The sequence below is a fragment of the Candida jiufengensis genome, assembly GCF_024610255.1.
Source record: "Candida jiufengensis strain CBS 10846 chromosome Unknown scaffold1, whole genome shotgun sequence".
Classification (NCBI taxonomy): domain Eukaryota; kingdom Fungi; phylum Ascomycota; class Pichiomycetes; order Serinales; family Debaryomycetaceae; genus Lodderomyces; species Lodderomyces jiufengensis.
In genome coordinates this window covers 567,962-589,149 of record NW_026261562.1, presented here as the reverse complement: position 1 = coordinate 589,149, position 21,188 = coordinate 567,962, and the positions used below count along the sequence as shown (strand labels likewise).

The 21,188-nt window shown below is 29.5% G+C and overlaps 12 protein-coding genes across 12 annotated transcripts; 5 read left to right on the top strand and 7 right to left on the bottom strand. All coding sequences in view use genetic code 12, as the record gives it.

The window, feature by feature from the left end:
• Window positions 1-32: 32 nt before the first annotated feature.
• KGF54_004042 (uncharacterized protein) lies at window positions 33-1,772 on the bottom strand (the record flags this gene model as incomplete). Its single annotated transcript, XM_051764698.1, has 1 exon — window positions 33-1,772. One exon carries the CDS (start codon window positions 1,770-1,772, stop codon window positions 33-35), a length of 1,740 nt encoding a protein of 579 aa, XP_051618084.1.
• A 1,976-nt stretch (window positions 1,773-3,748) lies between these two features.
• REX3 (RNA exonuclease) lies at window positions 3,749-5,020 on the top strand (the record flags this gene model as incomplete). Its single annotated transcript, XM_051764697.1, has 1 exon — window positions 3,749-5,020. The coding sequence occupies one exon, from the start codon at window positions 3,749-3,751 to the stop codon at window positions 5,018-5,020; it is 1,272 nt and encodes a 423-aa protein (XP_051618083.1).
• A 7-nt stretch (window positions 5,021-5,027) lies between these two features.
• KGF54_004040 (uncharacterized protein) lies at window positions 5,028-5,804 on the bottom strand (the record flags this gene model as incomplete). The annotated part of the gene is made up of 1 exon (XM_051764696.1): window positions 5,028-5,804. The coding sequence occupies one exon, from the start codon at window positions 5,802-5,804 to the stop codon at window positions 5,028-5,030; it is 777 nt and encodes a 258-aa protein (XP_051618082.1).
• Window positions 5,805-6,080: 276 nt separating this feature from the next.
• Window positions 6,081-9,581, top strand: MSH6 (mismatch repair ATPase; the record flags this gene model as incomplete). Its single annotated transcript, XM_051764694.1, has 1 exon — window positions 6,081-9,581. The coding sequence occupies one exon, from the start codon at window positions 6,081-6,083 to the stop codon at window positions 9,579-9,581; it is 3,501 nt and encodes a 1,166-aa protein (XP_051618081.1).
• Window positions 9,582-9,595: 14 nt separating this feature from the next.
• Window positions 9,596-11,575, bottom strand: KGF54_004038 (transcription factor TFIIIB subunit; the record flags this gene model as incomplete). The annotated part of the gene is made up of 1 exon (XM_051764693.1): window positions 9,596-11,575. The coding sequence occupies one exon, from the start codon at window positions 11,573-11,575 to the stop codon at window positions 9,596-9,598; it is 1,980 nt and encodes a 659-aa protein (XP_051618080.1).
• A 175-nt stretch (window positions 11,576-11,750) lies between these two features.
• Window positions 11,751-12,866, top strand: KGF54_004037 (uncharacterized protein; the record flags this gene model as incomplete). The annotated part of the gene is made up of 1 exon (XM_051764692.1): window positions 11,751-12,866. The coding sequence occupies one exon, from the start codon at window positions 11,751-11,753 to the stop codon at window positions 12,864-12,866; it is 1,116 nt and encodes a 371-aa protein (XP_051618079.1).
• Window positions 12,867-12,899: 33 nt separating this feature from the next.
• On the bottom strand, window positions 12,900-14,030 carry LYS12 (homoisocitrate dehydrogenase; the record flags this gene model as incomplete). The annotated part of the gene is made up of 1 exon (XM_051764691.1): window positions 12,900-14,030. One exon carries the CDS (start codon window positions 14,028-14,030, stop codon window positions 12,900-12,902), a length of 1,131 nt encoding a protein of 376 aa, XP_051618078.1.
• Window positions 14,031-14,351: 321 nt separating this feature from the next.
• MGE1 (Mge1p) lies at window positions 14,352-15,071 on the bottom strand (the record flags this gene model as incomplete). The annotated part of the gene is made up of 1 exon (XM_051764690.1): window positions 14,352-15,071. The coding sequence occupies one exon, from the start codon at window positions 15,069-15,071 to the stop codon at window positions 14,352-14,354; it is 720 nt and encodes a 239-aa protein (XP_051618077.1).
• Window positions 15,072-15,676: 605 nt separating this feature from the next.
• KGF54_004034 (mitochondrial 37S ribosomal protein uS15m) lies at window positions 15,677-16,627 on the top strand (the record flags this gene model as incomplete). The annotated part of the gene is made up of 1 exon (XM_051764689.1): window positions 15,677-16,627. The coding sequence occupies one exon, from the start codon at window positions 15,677-15,679 to the stop codon at window positions 16,625-16,627; it is 951 nt and encodes a 316-aa protein (XP_051618076.1).
• Window positions 16,628-16,684: 57 nt separating this feature from the next.
• KGF54_004033 (MIND complex subunit) lies at window positions 16,685-17,257 on the bottom strand (the record flags this gene model as incomplete). Its single annotated transcript, XM_051764688.1, has 1 exon — window positions 16,685-17,257. One exon carries the CDS (start codon window positions 17,255-17,257, stop codon window positions 16,685-16,687), a length of 573 nt encoding a protein of 190 aa, XP_051618075.1.
• A 152-nt stretch (window positions 17,258-17,409) lies between these two features.
• On the top strand, window positions 17,410-18,291 carry KGF54_004032 (uncharacterized protein; the record flags this gene model as incomplete). Its single annotated transcript, XM_051764687.1, has 1 exon — window positions 17,410-18,291. One exon carries the CDS (start codon window positions 17,410-17,412, stop codon window positions 18,289-18,291), a length of 882 nt encoding a protein of 293 aa, XP_051618074.1.
• A 396-nt stretch (window positions 18,292-18,687) lies between these two features.
• Window positions 18,688-20,337, bottom strand: KGF54_004031 (uncharacterized protein; the record flags this gene model as incomplete). Its single annotated transcript, XM_051764686.1, has 1 exon — window positions 18,688-20,337. One exon carries the CDS (start codon window positions 20,335-20,337, stop codon window positions 18,688-18,690), a length of 1,650 nt encoding a protein of 549 aa, XP_051618073.1.
• Window positions 20,338-21,188: the final 851 nt, after the last annotated feature.

Here is a 21,188-nt window from a genome sequence, read left to right as displayed (position 1 = left end):
AGTTTATATATATCTGCAACTTCATCACAATTCTAACACCAAATATGAGAAGCTTTGTACCAGAAAGATTTTTGCAGCCATGCCTCCTTTTCTTCATACATTTCTTGTTTTATAACGTCAACATCAACCAAATTTCTACCTGTAACTAAATCAATATCTTCAGCTTTAATATATAATCTCCAATTTCTTGTCCATACCTTATGACCAATATATGAAACTAAAACAATCGGTGCCGCTAAATAAGCTTCAAAAAATGTTACAACTTGAAAATTTTCACCAGAAACTGGCCATAAAGCAACGTAAAATTGTCCAACAAGAATCAACACATTCAAAAGCATTGAAAAATAAGCACCGTAATCACCACCAATAGCTTTGTAAGGTTTGTAAATTTCAACACCTTGAACTTTTGCAGCATAATTTACTCTAACCTGAGCTAATGAAATTGAAAACCAAATAAATACACATGATAATCCACTTATAGCTAATAACCAAGCAAATACAGTTTCTTGATTTTTAGAAGCACACACAAACCCAATTAAACCAAACAATAAAGCAAATATAATTGAGAAAATTGGTCTACCTTTTTTATCAATGTATGCTAAAAATTTTGGACCGTGACCAGCTTCAGCTAATGCTACTAATGGCTTGTAAGTTGCAAAAACACTAGCATTTGCAACCGATAAGACTGCAATTAAAATAACGGCATTAAAAATTGATGGTAAAACTTTGACACCTCCATTTTTGATTGCAATAACAAATGGACTTGCTGATGAATTTGAGTTTCCTAACAATTGAGGATTATTATATGGAACTAAAAAACAAAGTAAAACAATAGCCAACATATAAAAGATTAAAATTCTCCAAAAGATTTGCTTTGTTGCTTTGATCAAAGATTTTCTTGGATTTGAAGTTTCAGCTGCTGCTATGGCTGCCATTTCTGTTCCTGCAAATGCAAAAGCAGAATTAACCAAAGTGGTTACAAATCCTTTAAATCCATTTTTGGCAAATGGCTGATGCCAGTTTCTACCACCAATATATCCTTGTTCACCTCCACCTGCAATAATGATAATTGCAAATATTATAAATCCCAATATTGCAACAACTTTAATAATACTAAAGACACTTTCACCATATCCATACCCTTTAACTCCAAACACATTGATAAGTACTATGAAAATCCAAAAAATCGCAACCCAAGCAGCTGCATTAATCTGATCATTCCAAAATTGTATAGTTAAAGATGCAGATACCAAAGATAATGGTATAGTTACAATCCATTGTAAACAATAATTCCAATTCATTGCAAAAGCCCAAGATTCATCAATAAATCTTGAATTGTAAATTAAAAAATTTCCTCTGACTGGAAATTGTGAAGTCATTTCACCTAAATGTTGTATAATGAAGAAAATCAAAACTCCAATTATGAAATAACTTAAGAAACTACCTGCTGCACCTGCAGTTGCAATGACTGATCCACTTGATATAAATAAACCTGAACCAATACATGATGCCAACGCTATTAATTTAACTTGATATACTTTTAAATTATCTTCTGGTGTTAATACTTCGACTCCCTTACCAACTTGACCTTTATTTACAATTTGAAAAGATTTGAAAAATGAAATAAATACATTGTCCTTTGTGGTGGACTTTTCATCTGTATAATCTGTATAACCAGTGGTTGTTGAATCTCCACTAATTTGTTTTGATGATTGTAATTGAAATGAATTTAGTGAATAACCATCCTCTAGTTTTGAATCTTTAAAAGACATTTTTAGTAGATATTATTTTGCAACCTTTTTAATATGAGACAGGACCAAATAGAATTGAAACGTTTCGGTGTCAATATGAAAAAGTCAACTCCTTCCATTAAAGGAATTATAATTATTTTATATGAATTTAATTATCAGTTCATAACGAGATGATTTTGCTAAGTTTATACTGCTTTTGTTTAATTTTCTTAATTTACATATAAAAAAATTTTTTTTTTAACAATATGAGAGGCATTTCGTAAATATTTAAGGAAACTGGTTGGCATTTTTAAATTGGTACATATTTTTTAATTGGCACATATTTATAAATTGTACATTCAATTTTACATAAATATGTATAAGCGTATTTTAACATAATACAAAAAGAGAAAAATTTAAACAATAACAAGACATCTAAAGGCATTATTGGACTAATCAATGAATTTGGCTATTCATTAAATATTTTAGTAACCTATTTCAACTACTATGATTCTACGAATCCCGTTTTGTAACATTTTTAAATAAAAGACGATTTTAATTCATATCGTGGTCGACAATAGCTGATATAATTGACGTTTAAATTTTTAAGAAATAATTAGAATTATAATAATAAGATGAAACAAGAAAGAAATTAAATTAAATCGTGAAAATTTCTTTTTTTTTTTTCTTTTTGTTTCAAGTTTTGATACATTGCCGTTTCAAATATTTTATACGTCGAATTAGTTACAAACGGAACTATAAGTCCGATTAACGTCGAATGTTAGTGTCAATATATCTTTAGAAATTTGCATACTTCCTTTGGTAGTACAAAATTTGATCTACGATGCCATTCACTAAGTTTTGGTGGAAAAGGTACGCAAAAAAATTGAGCATCAAGCTACTTCTTGACTTTTTCATAGAAAGTAAAATGAATGTTGTAAAGAACTGTTGATGTGGTGAATTATTAAAAGGAAATTATATTTATGGCAACAAATATGTTTGTTGCGAAGTTTTACAAAGAGATTTATTTCATAACTGAAATTTTGTTTTATTTGGCATTAAAACATCTGTGAATTGACCAAAATTTTTGAAAATTGACTTCGCCTAGAACTTCTACTGTTTTGATTGATAAGAGAAAATTGATGATCTAGAAGTGAACAAGATAGTTTATCATTTGCTTCTTGGTAAATATGACTTACTTTATGTCCATTTACAATAAGTTCATCTCATATTTATTGATTTAGTAAATGACCCCTTGCAAACATCCGTACCGCAATACAGCCAGCACCTTATATGCAGGTTTTATTTAAGACAAAGGGGTCTATTATGAAGAACTTACCTCGAATCTTTTTTTTAATTAATGAAGAATTATGTTTTTAAAGCTTTCTCAATCAAATTATCACTTGACAATTTGACCCAGACAACTATCTTAGCATAGTCTTCAATTATTATAGCAATAATGATTGCGGTCGACAAAACATTAGAAACATTGACCATAGTATCAAAAAAAATATTAATTTTAATTGAAACTTGTCAGACAGCCACATATACCCACCTAATTTCAATTTCCTCCGAAGAAGCATAAAGTAAAAAGGTAAAGATCATTGCTCCTTCACAAATCTTTAAAAAATTTGATTTACAAGGCAAAAATAAATAGATAACTAAATCGCAAAGGATTATAGTTAAGCAAAACATATCATTTTCTCACTTTGAGGGTATATGGGTATCATAACTCATCAACCAAGTTGGATTCAGTGACTTTTTTGAAAAAATCAAAGAAGGACGTTTACTATAGAATAGATCCTAGAAGTAAAGTCGACAAAGAATCCAAAAAGAAGAAAAGAAAGATATCAAAACTTGGAAAATATTTTGGTGCGATGAGTTTATAAATTAATATTTTTCAATCCGGGTAAACGTAAAGAAGGTAGAAGCTACCAAATTAATTATTATGATATACTAATTTGATCCACCGTCTATTACTTATCATTCAATATGAAAGAATAGTTTTTATTAGATTAATGGGATTTAATATTAAAAATATAGATGGGAAATATATCAAATCATCTCACAAGAAGGTTGATGAGTCAAACTCACTCAAAAGACCCTTAGATAACAAGAATTTTGATCAAGATAAAAGGCCCAAAACTACAAGTACTTCAACAGTCAACTCAAATTCACAGTTAAAAGATGTTTTACATATACTACCGAAAACTGTCAATAACTCACCAGCACCACTACCAGATAGAAAAAAATTCATAGAAAGAATCGCAAGTATAATGTTGAAGAAGGATCCGTCAATTCAAACACCAAAACTAAAAGCAATTGAATTTGAATATGACATCGCTAAAAATTCCACGATAAGAACGTATTCTTCGACATTAAGAAATGCAGTATATAAATTGGAGCATCCAGAAAAATTTGATAAAAATAATGGAAAAAATAATCTAAGTAGTGAAGAAGAATTGAGAATACTAAAATCAATGATTATACCAAGAGATAAGTTACAAAAATTTGGATATATTATAAAACCACCAACGTCAAAACCTAACACCAACTTAACTAGAATATGTAGTAGATGTGGAACAGAATTCAAATTAAGTCAACAACTAGATAAAATTAAATGTCTATTTCATCATGGGAAATTACGTCGTAAAGTTGGAGAAAAACTGAGGTATTATGATTGTTGTATGGCTCCTCAAGATAGTCAAACTCCATGTGAAAGTTCAGATCATCATGTATATCAAGTCACACTACCGGAAGAAAAACAATCATTACTCCCTTATAGATATACAACTGAAATATTCAGAAGTAAAGCACAATTTCAAGTTCTTGGTATAGATTGTGAAATGGGGTTCACCACAAAGGGATTTGAGTTGATGAGAATTACAGCGGTTGATTATTTTACATTAAAAACTGTTTTAGACATATATGTTTTACCATTTGGTGAAGTTGTTGATTTAAATACAAGATATTCAGGAATATCCAAAATTGATGAAAAATTTATAAATTTTAATGAACTGATGCAAAAATTAGGAGAAATTATGGATCAAAATACAATTCTAATAGGTCATGGACTAGAAAATGATATGAACTCAATGAGATTGATTCATAATAATATCATAGATACTTCAATATTATACCCCAAATTCGAAACAAGTGCTACATTTAGATGGAGTTTAAAAGATTTAGCTTTTAAGTACCTTAGTAAAAATATTCAAATCGGAGAGCATGATAGTGCAGAGGATTCAATTGCTGCAATAGAAATTGTAAAATTTCATATTAAAAAATAATTACTATTTATAGTTCTGGTAATTTATATCTAGAATTTGATGAATCAGCTATTGCTCTATTACATGATTTACTTTTACCTTTTCTACAATAAAAAGTACCATTTAGTGGAACATAATTAAAGATATAATCAATTGAAGTACCAATAAAATTTGAATTTATATTTAAAAATCCACAAGAATCATCAACTTCAACTCTTTGTTCTAAATTAACTTCAATAACAGTTTCTTTAAATTCGACTTGCATTAATTGCTGAAAATCAATTAAACAATTAAGATTGTAATTTAAATATTCAAAATCATTGAACTTAAATTGTTTGAATTGTTCATATCTGTTAAATTCATCAATTAAAACATATTTCAATTGAGTATCAATTAGATTATCATCTCTTAAAATCAAATTATGAATATTTTCCGAGGGTTGTAGAATACTTTTCATTTTGGGATTTAAATTAATTCTACATTCACTTGCTTCATAAATTTTGTCTGTTAATTTTAATGATCTTATAAAATATTTAATTATTGTATTTTCAATACATTTTTGTTCTTGCAAAGTTGGTGAAACTTTTGATGAACTTACGGAAGTTGACCATAATTGAAATTTTGATAAATTTGTTGGTGATATTGTTATTTTATTTGCAACATTTTGTAAAAAATCAATAATTATTGATTTATCATGAGTTTTGGAAGTAATTTTAAAAATGGGATGTTCTTGATAAGAAGGATTTGGGTCAGGTATAGTTGAAATAACTGAATTAATAAAAAATATTATAATCAAGAAATTCATTCGTGGTTATTGAATGATTTTATTTTTAAGTTATGTTTGGGTGCAAAATAATTTATTATGATAAATCACAAAAACGTAGAATCGATGCTACCAATATAGATACACGAAATTAAAATTTATAGACGCGATTTATTAAAGTAGTACAAATACTTAACTTTAATATAATTTATTTTTACAACCAAATTTGTAATCATTTAGATTAATTAAATTCTAACATTTTCCAACCATATCACCTATATTCATTAACTTTATTTACTACCTATAATAGCACTGAGAATGGGGAAGATCAAAACACCTGCCAAAACCACCACAATTCAAACAGGTTCTTCTGGAACAAAGAAGCAATCCTCTTTAATGTCATTTTTCAGACCAATATCATCAATTGAAAAACCAAAAGAGAATAAAATACCTATAATATCTTCACCTTTAAGTTCCAAAACATCAATAAAACAAGAAGAAGCATCAAGTGATAAAGAAAATGATAATACAATGTTACAAGAAAATGAAGATCATTTTACATCGAGTATGACTTCACCACCTGAATTTATTCAACCAAAACAAACACCATTGAAAGAAAGAACACACACCTTGAATTCGTCACCAGTACTTACAAATAAAAGAGGCGCAAGAAAAATAAATTATAATGAGTCAGAAAGTGAATCAGAAGTAGAAATAACCACCAGAAAGAAAAGAAAGATTCTACCTGTTGATAGTGATGGAGATGATGATATTGATGGTGATTTCAAACCAGTACTGGAAGATGAAGATTTGGATGATTTTGTCGTAGAAGATGATCTTGAAGAAGAAGATAAACAAGATTCTGAAGAAGAAAAAGAAATTTCAAAACCAAGAAAGAAAATTACTATTAATAAACCACCATCTACCAAGACTTGTTCATCAAATTTAACTGAAAAATTTCATGCAGCATCATCTTATGATAATTCAAATTATAAGCCGCAACAGTACCTGTCTAAACCAGTATCACAAAAGAAAAACTTTGAAAAGCAAAATGAAGAAAGATATCAATGGTTAATCAATATTAAAGATGCTGAAAAACGTGATATAGACCACCCTGATTATGATCCAAGAACTTTATATATCCCACAATCTGCATGGTCAAAATTTACCAACTTTGAAAAACAATACTGGGAAATTAAATCTAAATATTGGAACACAGTGGTGTTTTTCCAAAAGGGAAAATTTTATGAATTATATGAAAATGATGCAGCTATTGCAAATACACAATTCGATTTAAAAATTGCAGGTGGTGGGAGAGCAAATATGAAATTAGCAGGTATTCCCCACATGTCATTTGATTATTGGTCAAATGAATTTATAAAACAAGGGTACAAAGTTGCAAAAGTTGATCAAATTGAAAGTCAACTAAGTAAAGATATTAGAGGTGGTGGGTCAAAAGAAGAAAAAATTATCAAAAGGGAATTAACAAATGTTTTAACTGGTGGTACTTTAACTAATTTGGAAATGATAACTGATGATATGGCAACTTACTGTCTAAGTATAAAAGAACAAACACAAGAAGATGGTTCTAAAATTTTTGGAGTGGCTTTTGTTGATACTGCAACTTCTGAATTGAGTTTAGTTGAATTAGAAGATGATGCTGAATGTACAAAATTAGAAACTTTAATTACTCAGGTTAGACCTAAAGAAGTCATTTGTGAAAAGGGTAATCTTTGTAAAATTGCCACCAAGATCCTCAAATATTGCGCTCATTCGAATAATCAAATATGGAACAACTTAAATCCAATAACCGAATTTTGGGATTATGACATAACTTTAGAGCATTTAGTTAAATCAAGATATTACGCAGCGGAGGATTTGGATGATTTTTCAAATTACCCTAAGGTACTTCTTGAATTTAAAAATAAATACGTTGCTTTTAATGCATTGGGCGGTTTATTATCATACTTGAAAATCCTAAAATTAGATGAAAGTATAATGAGCCTTGGTAATATTCATCATTATCAAATATCAAAAAATCAATCATCACACTTGATATTGGATGGTATTACTTTAAGTAACTTGGAAATTTTAAATAATAATTATGATGGAAGTGATCAAGGTACTTTATTAAAGTTAATAAATCGTGCTTCAACAGCTTTTGGTAAAAGATTATTGAAACAATGGGTATTACACCCCTTGGTAAAAATTTCAGATATAAATGATAGATATGATTCAGTTGAATTCTTGTTGGGTGATGGTTTAGAAATAAGAGCTGTATTACAAGAATGCCTTGCCAATTTACCAGATCTAGAAAGATTAATTGCAAGAATCCATGGTAGAACCCTTAGGTTTAAAGATTTCCTCAAAGTTATTGAAAGTTTTGAAAACATTGCCAAATTTTCTAATACTTTATTAGAATTTGCAAATGTTGAATGTGGTATATTATACAAGTTCTTAAAAAACTTCCCTGAGGAAATGGCAGGCTATATTTCAGAATGGGAAGATGCTTTCAATAGGCAAGAAGCTAAAAATGATATAATTATACCAGCTGAAGGTGTTGATGAAGAATTTGATAATTCTCAAACTATAATGAGTGATATAGAAGCTCAATTGAATCAAAAATTGAAAGATTACAAAAAGCAGTATAGATCACAGGAAATTATTTATCGTGATATAGGTAAAGAAATTTATCTTATCGAATTACCATTAAAACTAGTCAAAAATGTTCCGCAAAGTTGGGATACAATGGGTGCAACAAAAACAACTAAAAGATTTTGGTCACCAGAAGTTAAAGAGTTAGCAAGAAAATTATTGGAACAAAGAGAAATTCATAAACTGGTATGTGATACACTCAAATTAAGAATGTATGAAAGATTTGATCAACACTACCAAACATGGATGAAAGTGATAACTACAATTGCTAACATTGATTGTATATTAGCTTTGACTCTGGTTTCAGAATCAATTGGATACCCATCATGTCGTCCAACTTTTGTTGAAAGTGATCAAGGATTGGTGGATTTCCAAGAATTAAGACATCCTTGTTTTGTTGGAACTAAAGAGTTTATACCGAATGATATAAAGTTAGGTGGTGATGAACCAAATTTTGGATTATTAACTGGTGCAAATGCTGCTGGTAAATCTACTATAATGAGAACAACTGCACTAGCTATATTAATGAGTCAAATTGGTTGTTATGTACCTTCACGATTAGCAAAATTAACTCCAGTTGATAGAATAATGACAAGATTGGGTGCAAATGATAATATAATGCAAGGCAAATCTACTTTTTTTGTTGAATTATCAGAAACTAAAAAAATCTTGGATTATGCTACCCAGAAATCCTTTGTTATAATTGATGAACTAGGAAGAGGTGGTTCAACTACTGATGGTTTTGCTATTGCAGAAGCTGTTTTACATCATTTAGCTACTCATATAAGACCAATTGGATTTTTTGCAACACATTATAATACCTTGGGATTGTCTTTCAAAACACATCCACAAGTTAAACCATTGAGAATGGGGATTATACTTGATCAAGATTCAAGAAAAATTACGTTCCTTTATAAATTAGAATCAGGCGTAGCACCTGGATCATTTGGAATGAATGTTGCATTAATGTGTGGAATACCTAAAGAAATTGTTGATAATGCAGAAATTGAAGCAAAGGAATATGAAAAAATTTCAAGTTTAAAAAAAACTAAAGTAGAAAATATGAGTTTAGGTTTACAAAGTGATGCAATTTGGTATGCTAAGGGTTTACTAGAAGATCCAAAAGCATTAGAAATATTTTGTAAAATGATAGATCAACTTTAATATATTTATTAGAATTAATTTAATCCTTGTTTTTCTTTCTTTTTATCATCAATTGAACCAACAACAGTTTCATTTTTACGTAATTCTTTTCTTCTTTCAGCAGTTGTCATTGGTTTAGAACCAGTTCTAATTTCAATTTCTCTTCTTCTATTAGCTTCAGCATCTTCTTTAAATGCTCTTTCACGAGCTAAAGCAATAGCATTCATATTTTCTTCATGCTCTAATCTTACTTTTTTCAAATCTTCATTATATTGTTCAATAGTTTTAATGTCATTATTTGTTTGTTGACAATATTTTTCGAAATCAATCGGTAATTTTCTTCTCAATGCTAATTCAATAACTTCTGGATATTTCCTTTCTTCCAATGCAAATTTCGATTTTATTTGTTTTCTTGTTCTATGTGGATATAATTGAGAAATTAATGAAAAATCTGTACCAAACATACTTAAAGCTTGATAAAAGTCATTTAATTCTTTTGGAGTCCATTTGTCAGTGTAAGTTCTTTTGCTGTATGTGGTTGATGTTATTGGATTTGCATAAGGGTTTGATTCTTCCACTGATCTTCCAGAAGTATCAGCTCTTGGTTTTATAACAACTTGTGATTCTTCATTATAACTAATTTTACCATCAACTATTGTTAACTGTAATGCAGTTGAGCTTGCTGGTGGTTCATAATCTGCACCTAGTAGTTCATCATCATTTTTATTTTTGGTTTTGTTTGCATTTTGTAATTGTTCTTCTCTAATTTCTTCTTCAGTTCTACCTTCATTCTTTAGGGTTGCTTCTTCTACTGATATTCCTTCAGCTCTTGCTCTATCTCTATCTAATCTTCTTTGTAACCTTCTTTGTTTTAGTTGTTTTTCGGCTTCTTGAACTAAAGTAAAATTGGTACTAACTTGTCCAATCTTAATGGTTGGTTTACACAAATCTGCCATCGTCATTCCATCATACTCATACTTTAATTCTCCATATAAGCCAATATCTTCGTCTTTGATCCCAGCTGGCAATTGACTAATACTAGTAACTGTTGTAATAAGGTTATCAGGTTCTTCCGGTAAATAATCATCAAGTGAGATATCTGAAATTTTACTAAATCCACATTCGTCTTTAATCTCTTTTTTCGGCACACCTTTTCTTCTAAATTTTCGTAACTTGTTAGATTTGGGATCTATACCCACAACAAATTCTTTACTTACTGCATTTTCACTAACTAATACTTCATTTACTTTACCAACTCTATTTTCATTTTCCTTTTCTTGTTCATTATTTATTATCAAACTTATTGGTGCTGCTCCTGCTTTTGCTGTTGCGATTGAATCTTTGTCTTTCGGTGGTTGTAAGTTTATAACTTTGGCGGTGGTTGACGGTTTTAAAGCTGGTGCAGTTGTTGCTATTATTGGTGCAGTAGCTGATATTGAAGGTCTTTTATTTCTATTACTATTTACCAGTGATCTTCTTCTTTTGGGTTTGGTTGAAGTTGTCGGTATAATAATTTTGGCTGAATGATGAATAGAATGACCATCTTCATGAGGCCGAAGTGAAATTGACGCTGATCTACTTCTTTGTCCTGGCTGGTGTTGATTTATACCTGATAATCTTCTTTGACTTACTGAATTTTTTCTAGTTGTTGTTGCTGTTGGAGGTTGTTTTAGTTCTTCATCCTCATCACTATCTATTATTGCAGATTCTACTATTTGTGACTTATCTATTGGATCAACAATTTCTTCTTCTGTATTGGTGGTTTGTTTGACCGCATTTAAAGTAAAACTTGATCTTGGTTGTTTTTTCTCTGGTATTTGAGTAGATGGTGGAGTTTCTAATTGTCTATGACTTATTGAAGTTCTTCTACTAGATGGTGGTGGTAAATCATTATGACTAATTTGAGTTGATTCTGGAGTTGGTGCTTCAGACCCTGACTTTGATATTGGTTTTCTTCTAATGGCCTTTTTAAGCTTTGGGGTAAACTGACTCCCCTTTTTAACTAAACTACTCATTATGTGAAGTTATGAAGCTATGAAGTGGTTGTTATAATTATAAGAGGATCGTGTAATAAAGCGTTTCAATGATTTTTTAGATGTTTTGGTTTTGTGAGACATAATTAATTTATGTACATCTTATGAAGAATAAGAAGAGATCTATAACAGAGTTCAGTAACCGTCACTTTATTCAATGGGGAGTAATGTTGCTGATTGTAAATTTGTTTGGTCATCAAATACTCCAGATAATTGGATTCTCAAATTAAAATTTTTACAAAATGATAAATTTATTGCATCTTCAAGTAATGGATCATTACAAGGTTACTCATTAACAAAATTATCACCATCTCCAGATTTCACTCTTGAGAAAGCTCATGAATCAAGCATAAATGATATAAATGTAATTAACGAAAACCTAATAGCTTCTTGTTCAACAGATGGTATAAAAATCTGGGATATAAGGTCAAATACAACCGAACCATATGCAATACTAAATAATCTGAAAAATTCAAATTTTTTATCATTAGCTTCTAAAAATGATTTACTAGCTGGTGGGACTGAATTACAAGGAGTTGATGCCGAAGTACATATTTGGGACATAAGGAACACAAAAGATGTTGTTAAATCATTTATTGATTCTCATCATGATGATGTTACTTGTTTAGAATTCCACCCTACACTAACGAACTATTTAATGTCTGGTTCCACAGATGGATATGTTAATATTTATGACTTATCAAAGCCTGATGAAGATGATGCATTGCATCAAGTTATAAATTTTGGGTCAGTACATTCTTGTAATTTCATAACAGAATCAAGAATTTCAATTTTAACCCATATTGAAACATTAATGTTTCATGACTTAAATGATACAAATTATGAAGAATTGGTAAGTCCAAAATTCGATGATGTTGGAGATTTAAGAATCAAGTGGCCAAATAATGACTATGTAATAGATATTGACCCAGATGGATATGTTGCATATGGATCAAACACCAATAAAAGTTTATCAATAATACCGTTCAACCCCAAAAAAGAAAAATTTAAAGAATCTAAAATAATTCATTTCCCTAATGCTCATGAAGATGAAGTTGTTAGAGATGTAATAATAAAACCAAACACTACTCAATGTCTAAGTTGTGGTGAGGATGGGAAAATCAAACTCTGGGAATTACCCACTGTGCTAAAACATTATCCAATAGGTACAACAACTCAAGAACCAAGCATCCCACCATCAACTGAAAAGAAAAAATCATCACATAAAAAGGAACATAAGAAAAAGAAAGATAAGAGATTTAAACCATATTAAAGATCTATTTTATTTAATTATATACAAATTTACTTAAAATCTTTTAATAATGTCATCAATGACTTCTTGTGTAGATGAATTTCCACCTAAATCTGGAGTTTTAATTTTATTTTCAGCTAAATTGGCATCAACTGCTTCATAAATTTTAGCGGCAGCTTCTGGATAACCCATAAACTCCAACATTAAAGCAGTTGATCTTATAGTAGCAATTGGATTTGAAATTCCTTTACCTTCAATATCTGGAGCTGATCCATGACATGGTTCACCAATTGCAAACGTTTCACCAACATTGGCTGATGGTACAACTCCTAATGAACCTACTAAAGCTGCAGCACCATCACTTAAAATATCACCATATAAATTTGGAGCAACAACAACATCAAAAATTTCTGGTTCTCTAAACATACGATAAACCATTGAATCAACAATTTGTTCCTTGTGATCGATGCTTGAATATTTATCTTGATTCTCAGTACATACTGCTTTACATGATTCACGAAATAATCCATCGGATTGTGATAAAACATTTGATTTGTGAGTTACTGTGACTGATGGTTTTGAATGAAGTTGTTCACCAGAAGAAGCTTCTCTAATAGCTTGTCTTTGTAAAGCAATTTCATAAGCCATCTTGGCAATTCTTTTTGAGGCAGTTTCAGTAATTCTTTTAATAGCTTCAGCAACTTTTGTACCATCTTCATTTGTATAAGTTTTTTCTTCTTTAACATATAAATCTTCAGTATTTTCACGTACAATCACCATATCAACTGGTCTACCTATCCCTTTAACTGATTTAACAGGACGAACGTTAGCATATAATCCTAATTTTTTTCTCAATGCAACAATTGGTGAAGAATAACCTTCAACTTTTGTGGTTGGTGAACTTACAGCTCCAAATAATGCACCATCACATTCATTTTTTAAAATTTCAACGGTTTCTTCTGGTAATGCAGTACCGGTTTTTTTAAATAACTCAAATCCAGCATCTAAATTAACAAATTCAAAATTTAAATCATATTTTGAAGGTAAATTTTCTAATACTTTTTGACCAGCTGGTATAACTTCTCTACCAATTCCGTCACCGGGAATTAAGCCAATTTTTAAAGTTTTGTAAGCAGGTGAAGAAGTTGAAAAACAACGACGTATTGATGATCTAGCAGCTAACATTAGACGAGTTGGTAGGAATTTTAAATCGAATTTAGGAATAAATAATGTGATTAATTCTAGTTGTCTAAAATTTGAAGTAGCGCTTAATTAATAATTTTTCAGTTTCATTACACAAAACCAGCCAAATGATTGAAACATTTTTCAAGTGATTATGCCGTGGTGACTCATTTAACTAAGGGGGCCTAGTCTATTGAACAAAGTAATGTGTCTACGTGAATCAATTCTTTCCAACACCGTTAAATTATCATTAATATTAAAATATTTTTGTCTAATATTCTACATAAATATATACAAGATTGATTATATTAAATTTACACCAATTTAATTGTCTTCAGATTTTACAACACCAACTTTAGCAGGTCTTAAAACTCGATTATTTAATGTATAACCAGTTTGTTGTACAAAAAATACGGTACCTGGTTCTTTATCTGGTTGAGCAATTTCAAAAGTAGCTTCATGTAAATTTGGATCAAATTGAGCACCCATTGGATCAATTTTTTCAACTCCATATTTAGCTAAAGTTTTTTCAAATATATTTCTTGTCATATCAACACCATCATATAAATTTTTGACTTCTTCATTTGTTTTTAATGTGTCTTCTTTAACATGATCCAATGCTAAATTAAAATTATCTACTGATTCTAATAATTCTTTTGCAAATTTTTGTAATGCAAAATCTTTTGCTTTTTGAACTTCTTTTTTAGTTGTTTCTTGTAAATTACGGAAATCTGCTTTAGCTCTTGTATAATGATTTCTCATAGCTGCAAGATCTTTATCTTTTTTATCTAATTTTTCTCTTAATTCTAATAATTCAGGACTTTCTGTTGATTCTGGTTGTGATTGTTCTTCTGTAACTGGTGCATTGGCTTCTTCTTTTACTTCATTAGCAGGTTCTTCTGATCCTGGTTTAGTAGAATTATAACGAAGGGAAATATTTTGAGAATATCTAAAACATATTGGAGTTATTAAATGGGATCTTATAGCTGGTGAATTACGCAACAACGTTGGTTTCTTTATACATTGTATTAAATATCTTTGCATATTGTTGGTTGATTGTGAAGTTGAATTCTAACTTAGAACTTAAACAGTTTATTAAGATGAATTCAAATTCAAATACTAAAAACTTAATAAATTAATATTAAATTCAATATAAAGGAAAAGAAAACGAAAAATTTTCTATATAATTCTTACGTCAAAATGCTACCAAAACTGGTCAGTTTTAAAACTGAACTAATGTTTCAAACAACTACAAGTTGAATTGAATTAACTGTAATCAAAAATTAGTGGAGTAATTTTATACCTTGAAGGATAGTTGATTGAGTAATTTAGAGCTCTATTGTGCCGTTGAATTTCTTGAAAGACCACTTCTGATCAGAGAAACAAAGTGAATTATCCATCAGTAAAATTCTGTGGTGTTATGAACTTCTGATTAAGATTTAGAGGTGCAGCCTTATAAAGATCAATTAAAAAATTAGATCCTAGTCTTCTTGCAGCTCTACTCCAAATTGGTGGGATGTCAATTGATATATTTTTTAGGATTATCTTTATTTACAATTTAAAAAATTATTGTTTAAGAGAAAAAAAAATACTTTGAAAAAATTTCAATCGAAATCAATCAATCAGTTCAGATTCACCATTCAAAAAATATGTTCAGAAACTCTATACGTCTGTTCATCACAGGACGACCTTTACTTCTAAGAACCACTCCAATACAGAATGCCATTTTAACTCCAAGACTTGCCGCAAAACAATTCATAGAACCAGATACACCACAAAAGAAAGAACGTAAATTAAGAAGAAGGGAGAAAAGATTAAAGAAACAAATTATAAGAGATGTTAATACTTTAAAGCAATATGATGCCAAAAATGTACCATTTCAAGTTGATCCTGTTTTGGGAGATCGTAAATCTAAATTTTTTTCAAGAATAATGGAAAAAGTTGAAAATCAAGAATCAAAATTAGCTTATGGAATTGATAGAATAGAATTTGAAAAAATCTTGTATGCTGCAGAAAAATTATCAATTGAAAAATCTTCTAGTAATGAGGAAATTCGTGAAAACGTTAAAAAAATTGAAGAAAGTAAAAAACAAGCAGTTTTAACTATATTAAATTTGAAAAATACAAATTCAAAAGATAAGAAAAAATTAGCTATACAATATGCTCGAGAAGAATTACAAAGAGAACCTGGTGATACTGCGTCACCTGAAGTACAAGCAGCTGTAATGACTGTTAAAATTCATTTTGGTATGAAGCATATAAAATTAAACAAAAATGATCATTCGACCATACAAATTGTTAGAGAATTAGTTCAATATAGACAAAAGATATTAAAGTACTTGAAGAAGCAAGATCCAAAAAAATACTACTATGCTTTAGCAAAATTAGGATTAACTGATGATGTGGTTGTCACAGAATTTCCAATGGGTAGGCAATATTTACAAGATTATAAAATTTGGGGTGATAAAGTATTAATCAAAGAAACTCAAAGTGCAAAGAGAAAAAACAATAAGATAAAACAACTAAGAGAAAGAGTTAGTAGTTATCATGATTTAGCTAAAAGAAATTACGAAATAATGAAGAAAGAAAAACAAGCTTAAGATATTAAACCTGTAAATACATAAATTTTAAACTGTACATTAATTGTGTATTTTCTTTCAACTCCTTATTAGACTATCAAATTGTAGTGGTTCTGGATCTATAACATCTGCTTGTCTCACTATTGGATCTAAGATATCTTGAATCAGATTTGAAAGTATTTCACTCTCTTTTGTCATACTCTCCAACGATTTTATATATTCGTCGTTGTCTTTGCATAATTGATCATATATTAGCTCTAGTTGACCTAAAACATCTTCTTTACTACTTAGTATTGTAGAGTCGATCAAATCTTTTGGTGATAGTTGATCAATATGTGTAGAACTGATTTCTCCCAGTTGTTTTTTGGTTTGTGCTTGTAAAACTATATCATCTAAATCATCTAGCTTTTGTTTCAATCCATATTCGTCATATATTGTATTAAACTCCATTAATGTATTGTCATGAAGATATTTTTGTAATTGATTTAATCCAATTTTTAAATCTTTAGATCCTTCTTTCGATTCCATTATTGTTGGATAACATTGTTGAATTTGATCATCTGAGAATGAGGTTTTGATAACTTGTTCTACTGCTTTTTTACTTAGTACTTGTAGTTTATCAAACCGTATCTTTCTTTTAGTGTCACTCATTATTTTGGATTGTAAGTTGGTTAATGTTTATAGTTTTATTTGTACGTACAACAGATTTTTTTTTCTTTTGTGTTAAATTAAACTTCTCAAGAAATCTTATCAACCAAGTAATAATCCATTCAACATCTTACTTCTTCAATAAACACCACAACATGTCTGATCCAAAATCATTAATAGCCGAAGCAGAAAAATTACTTAAACCACAACTGGGTTTTTTTTCATTTATATCTGGATCAAGTCAATCCATGAGAAAAGAAGATGCAACAGATTTATATATTCAAGCGGCAAATAGTTATAGATTAAAAAAAGATTTTAATCAAGCAGGTAATCAATTTATAAAAGCTTCAGAAATTCAACAAAGTTTGGGTAATTATAACGATTCGGCTAATCATTTAGTTGAAGCTTATAAATGTTTTAAATCAAATTCTCCAATAAATGCAATAGATGCATTATCAAAAGCAATTCATATATTTTTAACTCAAAATGGTCAATTTAGAAGAGCAGCAAATTTTACAATGGATTTAGGTGAACTATATGAAAGTGTTGATGATATACCAAATGCTATAAAGAGTTATGAACAAGCTGGTGATTATTTCCAAACTGATAATGCTGAAGCTCTTTCCAACAAAGCATTTTTAAAATGTGCAGATTTATCAGCTTTAAGTAATGATTACAAAAAGGCTATTGAGTTATATGATCAAATAATAAAGAACTCTTTGAACAGCTCATTAACTAAATGGAGTTTAAAAGATTATATTTTTAAAGTTTTGTTATGTATATTATGTACTGAGGATATCGTTGAAGTTGAAAAAAGATTAGCTAAATATAATGAAGAGGATCCAAATTGGGCAAATTCAAGAGAATATAAATTAATTGAAAGTATTTTAGAAAGTATTAATAAGGGAGATGTTGAAGATTTTTCAGATAAAGTTTTTGAATTTGATAAATTTAGTAAACTTGATAAATTGAAAACTCAATTATTGTTAAAGATTAAAACTTCAGTAGTTGATAATGATGAAGTGGACATTTTATAAGAAGACACGTAGTGTATTTTGTTAGTTTGGGTATTTTTTCATAGTTTAGGATTATTTGGTAAATGAAATATAGAACATATATTATTGAAGAAAAAAATGAAAGACTAAATCATGTTGTAGTAAGTATAATTTGTTACAAATGAAATACGCCTCAATCGAATGATTACTTGTTCCAACATTGTTAGAATCTCTGTTTCGATGGAAGACTTCGATGGAAGACATTAATTTTGTGACATGTTAAACTGAAGAAGAAAAAGTGAGAAAAGAACAAGAAGTGACATAATGTTTTAAACTTTATTAAGTAATAAATAAGAGACATATCTAAATAATATAGTATTATTAATTATTAATAATTAAAAGCTTTTTGATGAAAAGCAGAAATCTTCAAGTTTGAGTCTAATGAGCAATTAAACCAACAGTCATTCTTTCATATCTATCTTTAGTAGATCTTCTGAAAGTTTTACCCCAGAAAATGAAAGCAAGGTAAGAACCATTGATAAGAACTGAAAGCATGAACATAACCCAAGTAGTCTTAAGAGTACCTTGTGCTTCCATCCATGGAGCAATTCCGAAAGTAAAAGCCATACCAATCATATTTCTAATAAACAACATCAATACAATACATTCACTTCCTAATTTACCGTAACAATCAACTGCGTAGACAAGACCAATAGCACCAGAAGAAGTCATAGCAAATCCCATAAAACCCATTCCGATAACAACGGAGACAGTGAAATGTAATTTGTAATAGGCTCCTAATCCAAAGGCTAAGACCCCAATAGCGTTTAAAATAGTTGGTACTAACATAGCGTGCAATCTATGTTCAGGTTCTAAAACACCATGGTTTCTTCTAGCTAATTTGACCGCTAACCAATCAACAAATGGACCACCATAGAACATACCAACGACATTTCCGAAGAACATACCTAAAGTAGTCAAACCAACTATATCAACACTGAAATTATAAGGAGGAGCTGAATAAATAGCAGATTGTAAGTTTACAATCAAAGAAATCCAACACATTTGACCACCATAAATAATACCACCCCAAACGACAGCTGGGAAAGTAATTAAAGTAAATGGCCTGAGGAAAATTTGGAACCAACTTCTGGTATCATTTTCTTCACGATGAATCCAATTTCTTTTTTGCCAGTAAGTTTTTTCTGGAATGTCAGCACTATTAGTTGATTCAACTTCAACTTCTCCTTCTTCTTTAGCTTCTTCAACAGTTCCAAGATTTTTATTACTTTCACTTGATTTAATTTGTTTCAATATACCTTCTTCTAATGTATCTTCATCATGTTTTTTACCACCACGTCTAAAAGTAGTATCTTCCACAAATAAAATTTGAACGATTAATAATGGAACATAAATAATAATTTGTACATAATAAGTCCAACTCCAATGCATTGATGCTGCAATATAACCACAAGCAACTGGGAATAAATCAGAACCACCGTATAAAGCCATGACTAACCAAGAAATAGCAGTAGATCTTTCATGTTGGAAAAACATATCAGTTGATGAGATTTCAACTAATGAATCAACTGGTGATGCAGCAAGACCAATTGCAATTTTGTAAGCATAGAAATAACCAATACTTTTAGTTTGTGAACCAAATGCACAAGCAATAATTGATAATATGGTACCAAGATTATAAACAAGTTGTTTACCTAATTTTAAACCAGTTGGTTGAATTAAAGTAACACCAACACCTAAAAACAAAAAACCTAATGCTGAACCAATTAATAATTCAGTTAATTGAACATTAAACTCTGCCATCCAATCTGCGAAAAGTGGACCCATAAAATTAAAAGATCCAGCAACCATAAAACCCCAAAACCAAATAATACCAAATTGAACTGCTCTTTTCTTTTTTGACCAAGTCAAAGGATCATTTGGATTATTTGTTGGTTGAGGATGTAAAATAATATCACCATCTCCTTCTTTTTTAACATTCAAACTTTGACCAACATCAATTAAATGAACGGTACCTGGCAAAAATTCATAGTTCTCGATTGAAAAATTTTCGTCTTTTTTACCCATTATTGAATATATTTTTTTTTCACACAGGATTTCGAAAATTGAAAGCTGCAAAAAAAATTAAAATTTAGGGGTTATCTCAATTATTTTATATGAGTACATAATTTTTTAACAATTGGTGAACTGTCTGAATAAGTCAAATAGAGAATTAGTACATAGTATAATTATCCACTTTAAAATATGGCTTTTTGTGATAAATTTTCAGATATCTGGTTCAATAATTTATTTTAAATATAAAAAAGATAAAATATAAATAAGTTTGTGACACAAAAAGCTTAATGTGAAACAAAAACAAACAAAATCTAAGATTGGGTTGCAGAAAATTGCAGTAGCGGTTAAAGAACAAACTAATGTTATTTTGTATTCATATTCATTTATAATAAAAACGTAACTAAATATTTAATTTTGTTTGTAATTTTCTTTCACCGCTTTATTACTGTGTTTGAATAAACCAATTGAGATATTTTGATATGTTTGGATATCAGAGATTTTCAATTTTTATTGATTGTACCAAGATTTTATCTTTACCCTTTATAGTTTTTCCTTGAAATGATTTCAGAGTAGATAGTAAATATAGATTGTTTATCCAAAGATTAAAGTTTGCGGTTGTAGCTACCCTTTTTGCCTAATAAACATTAATCTAATTTGATGGTAGTCGTTTCCATGAAAGCTTATTCACGAGTAAAAATATAACAAATAGGTTAAATTGATTGAATACTCAGAAACTGTTACATTATTTTTGAGGCAAATAAGTTTCACAACCTTAAATGTCTCAATTGAGCTCACAGGGACCCCACTTGAAGCAATATTTTTGCCAACTATAGTATTACTCACGAATACGAAGACAAAATAAA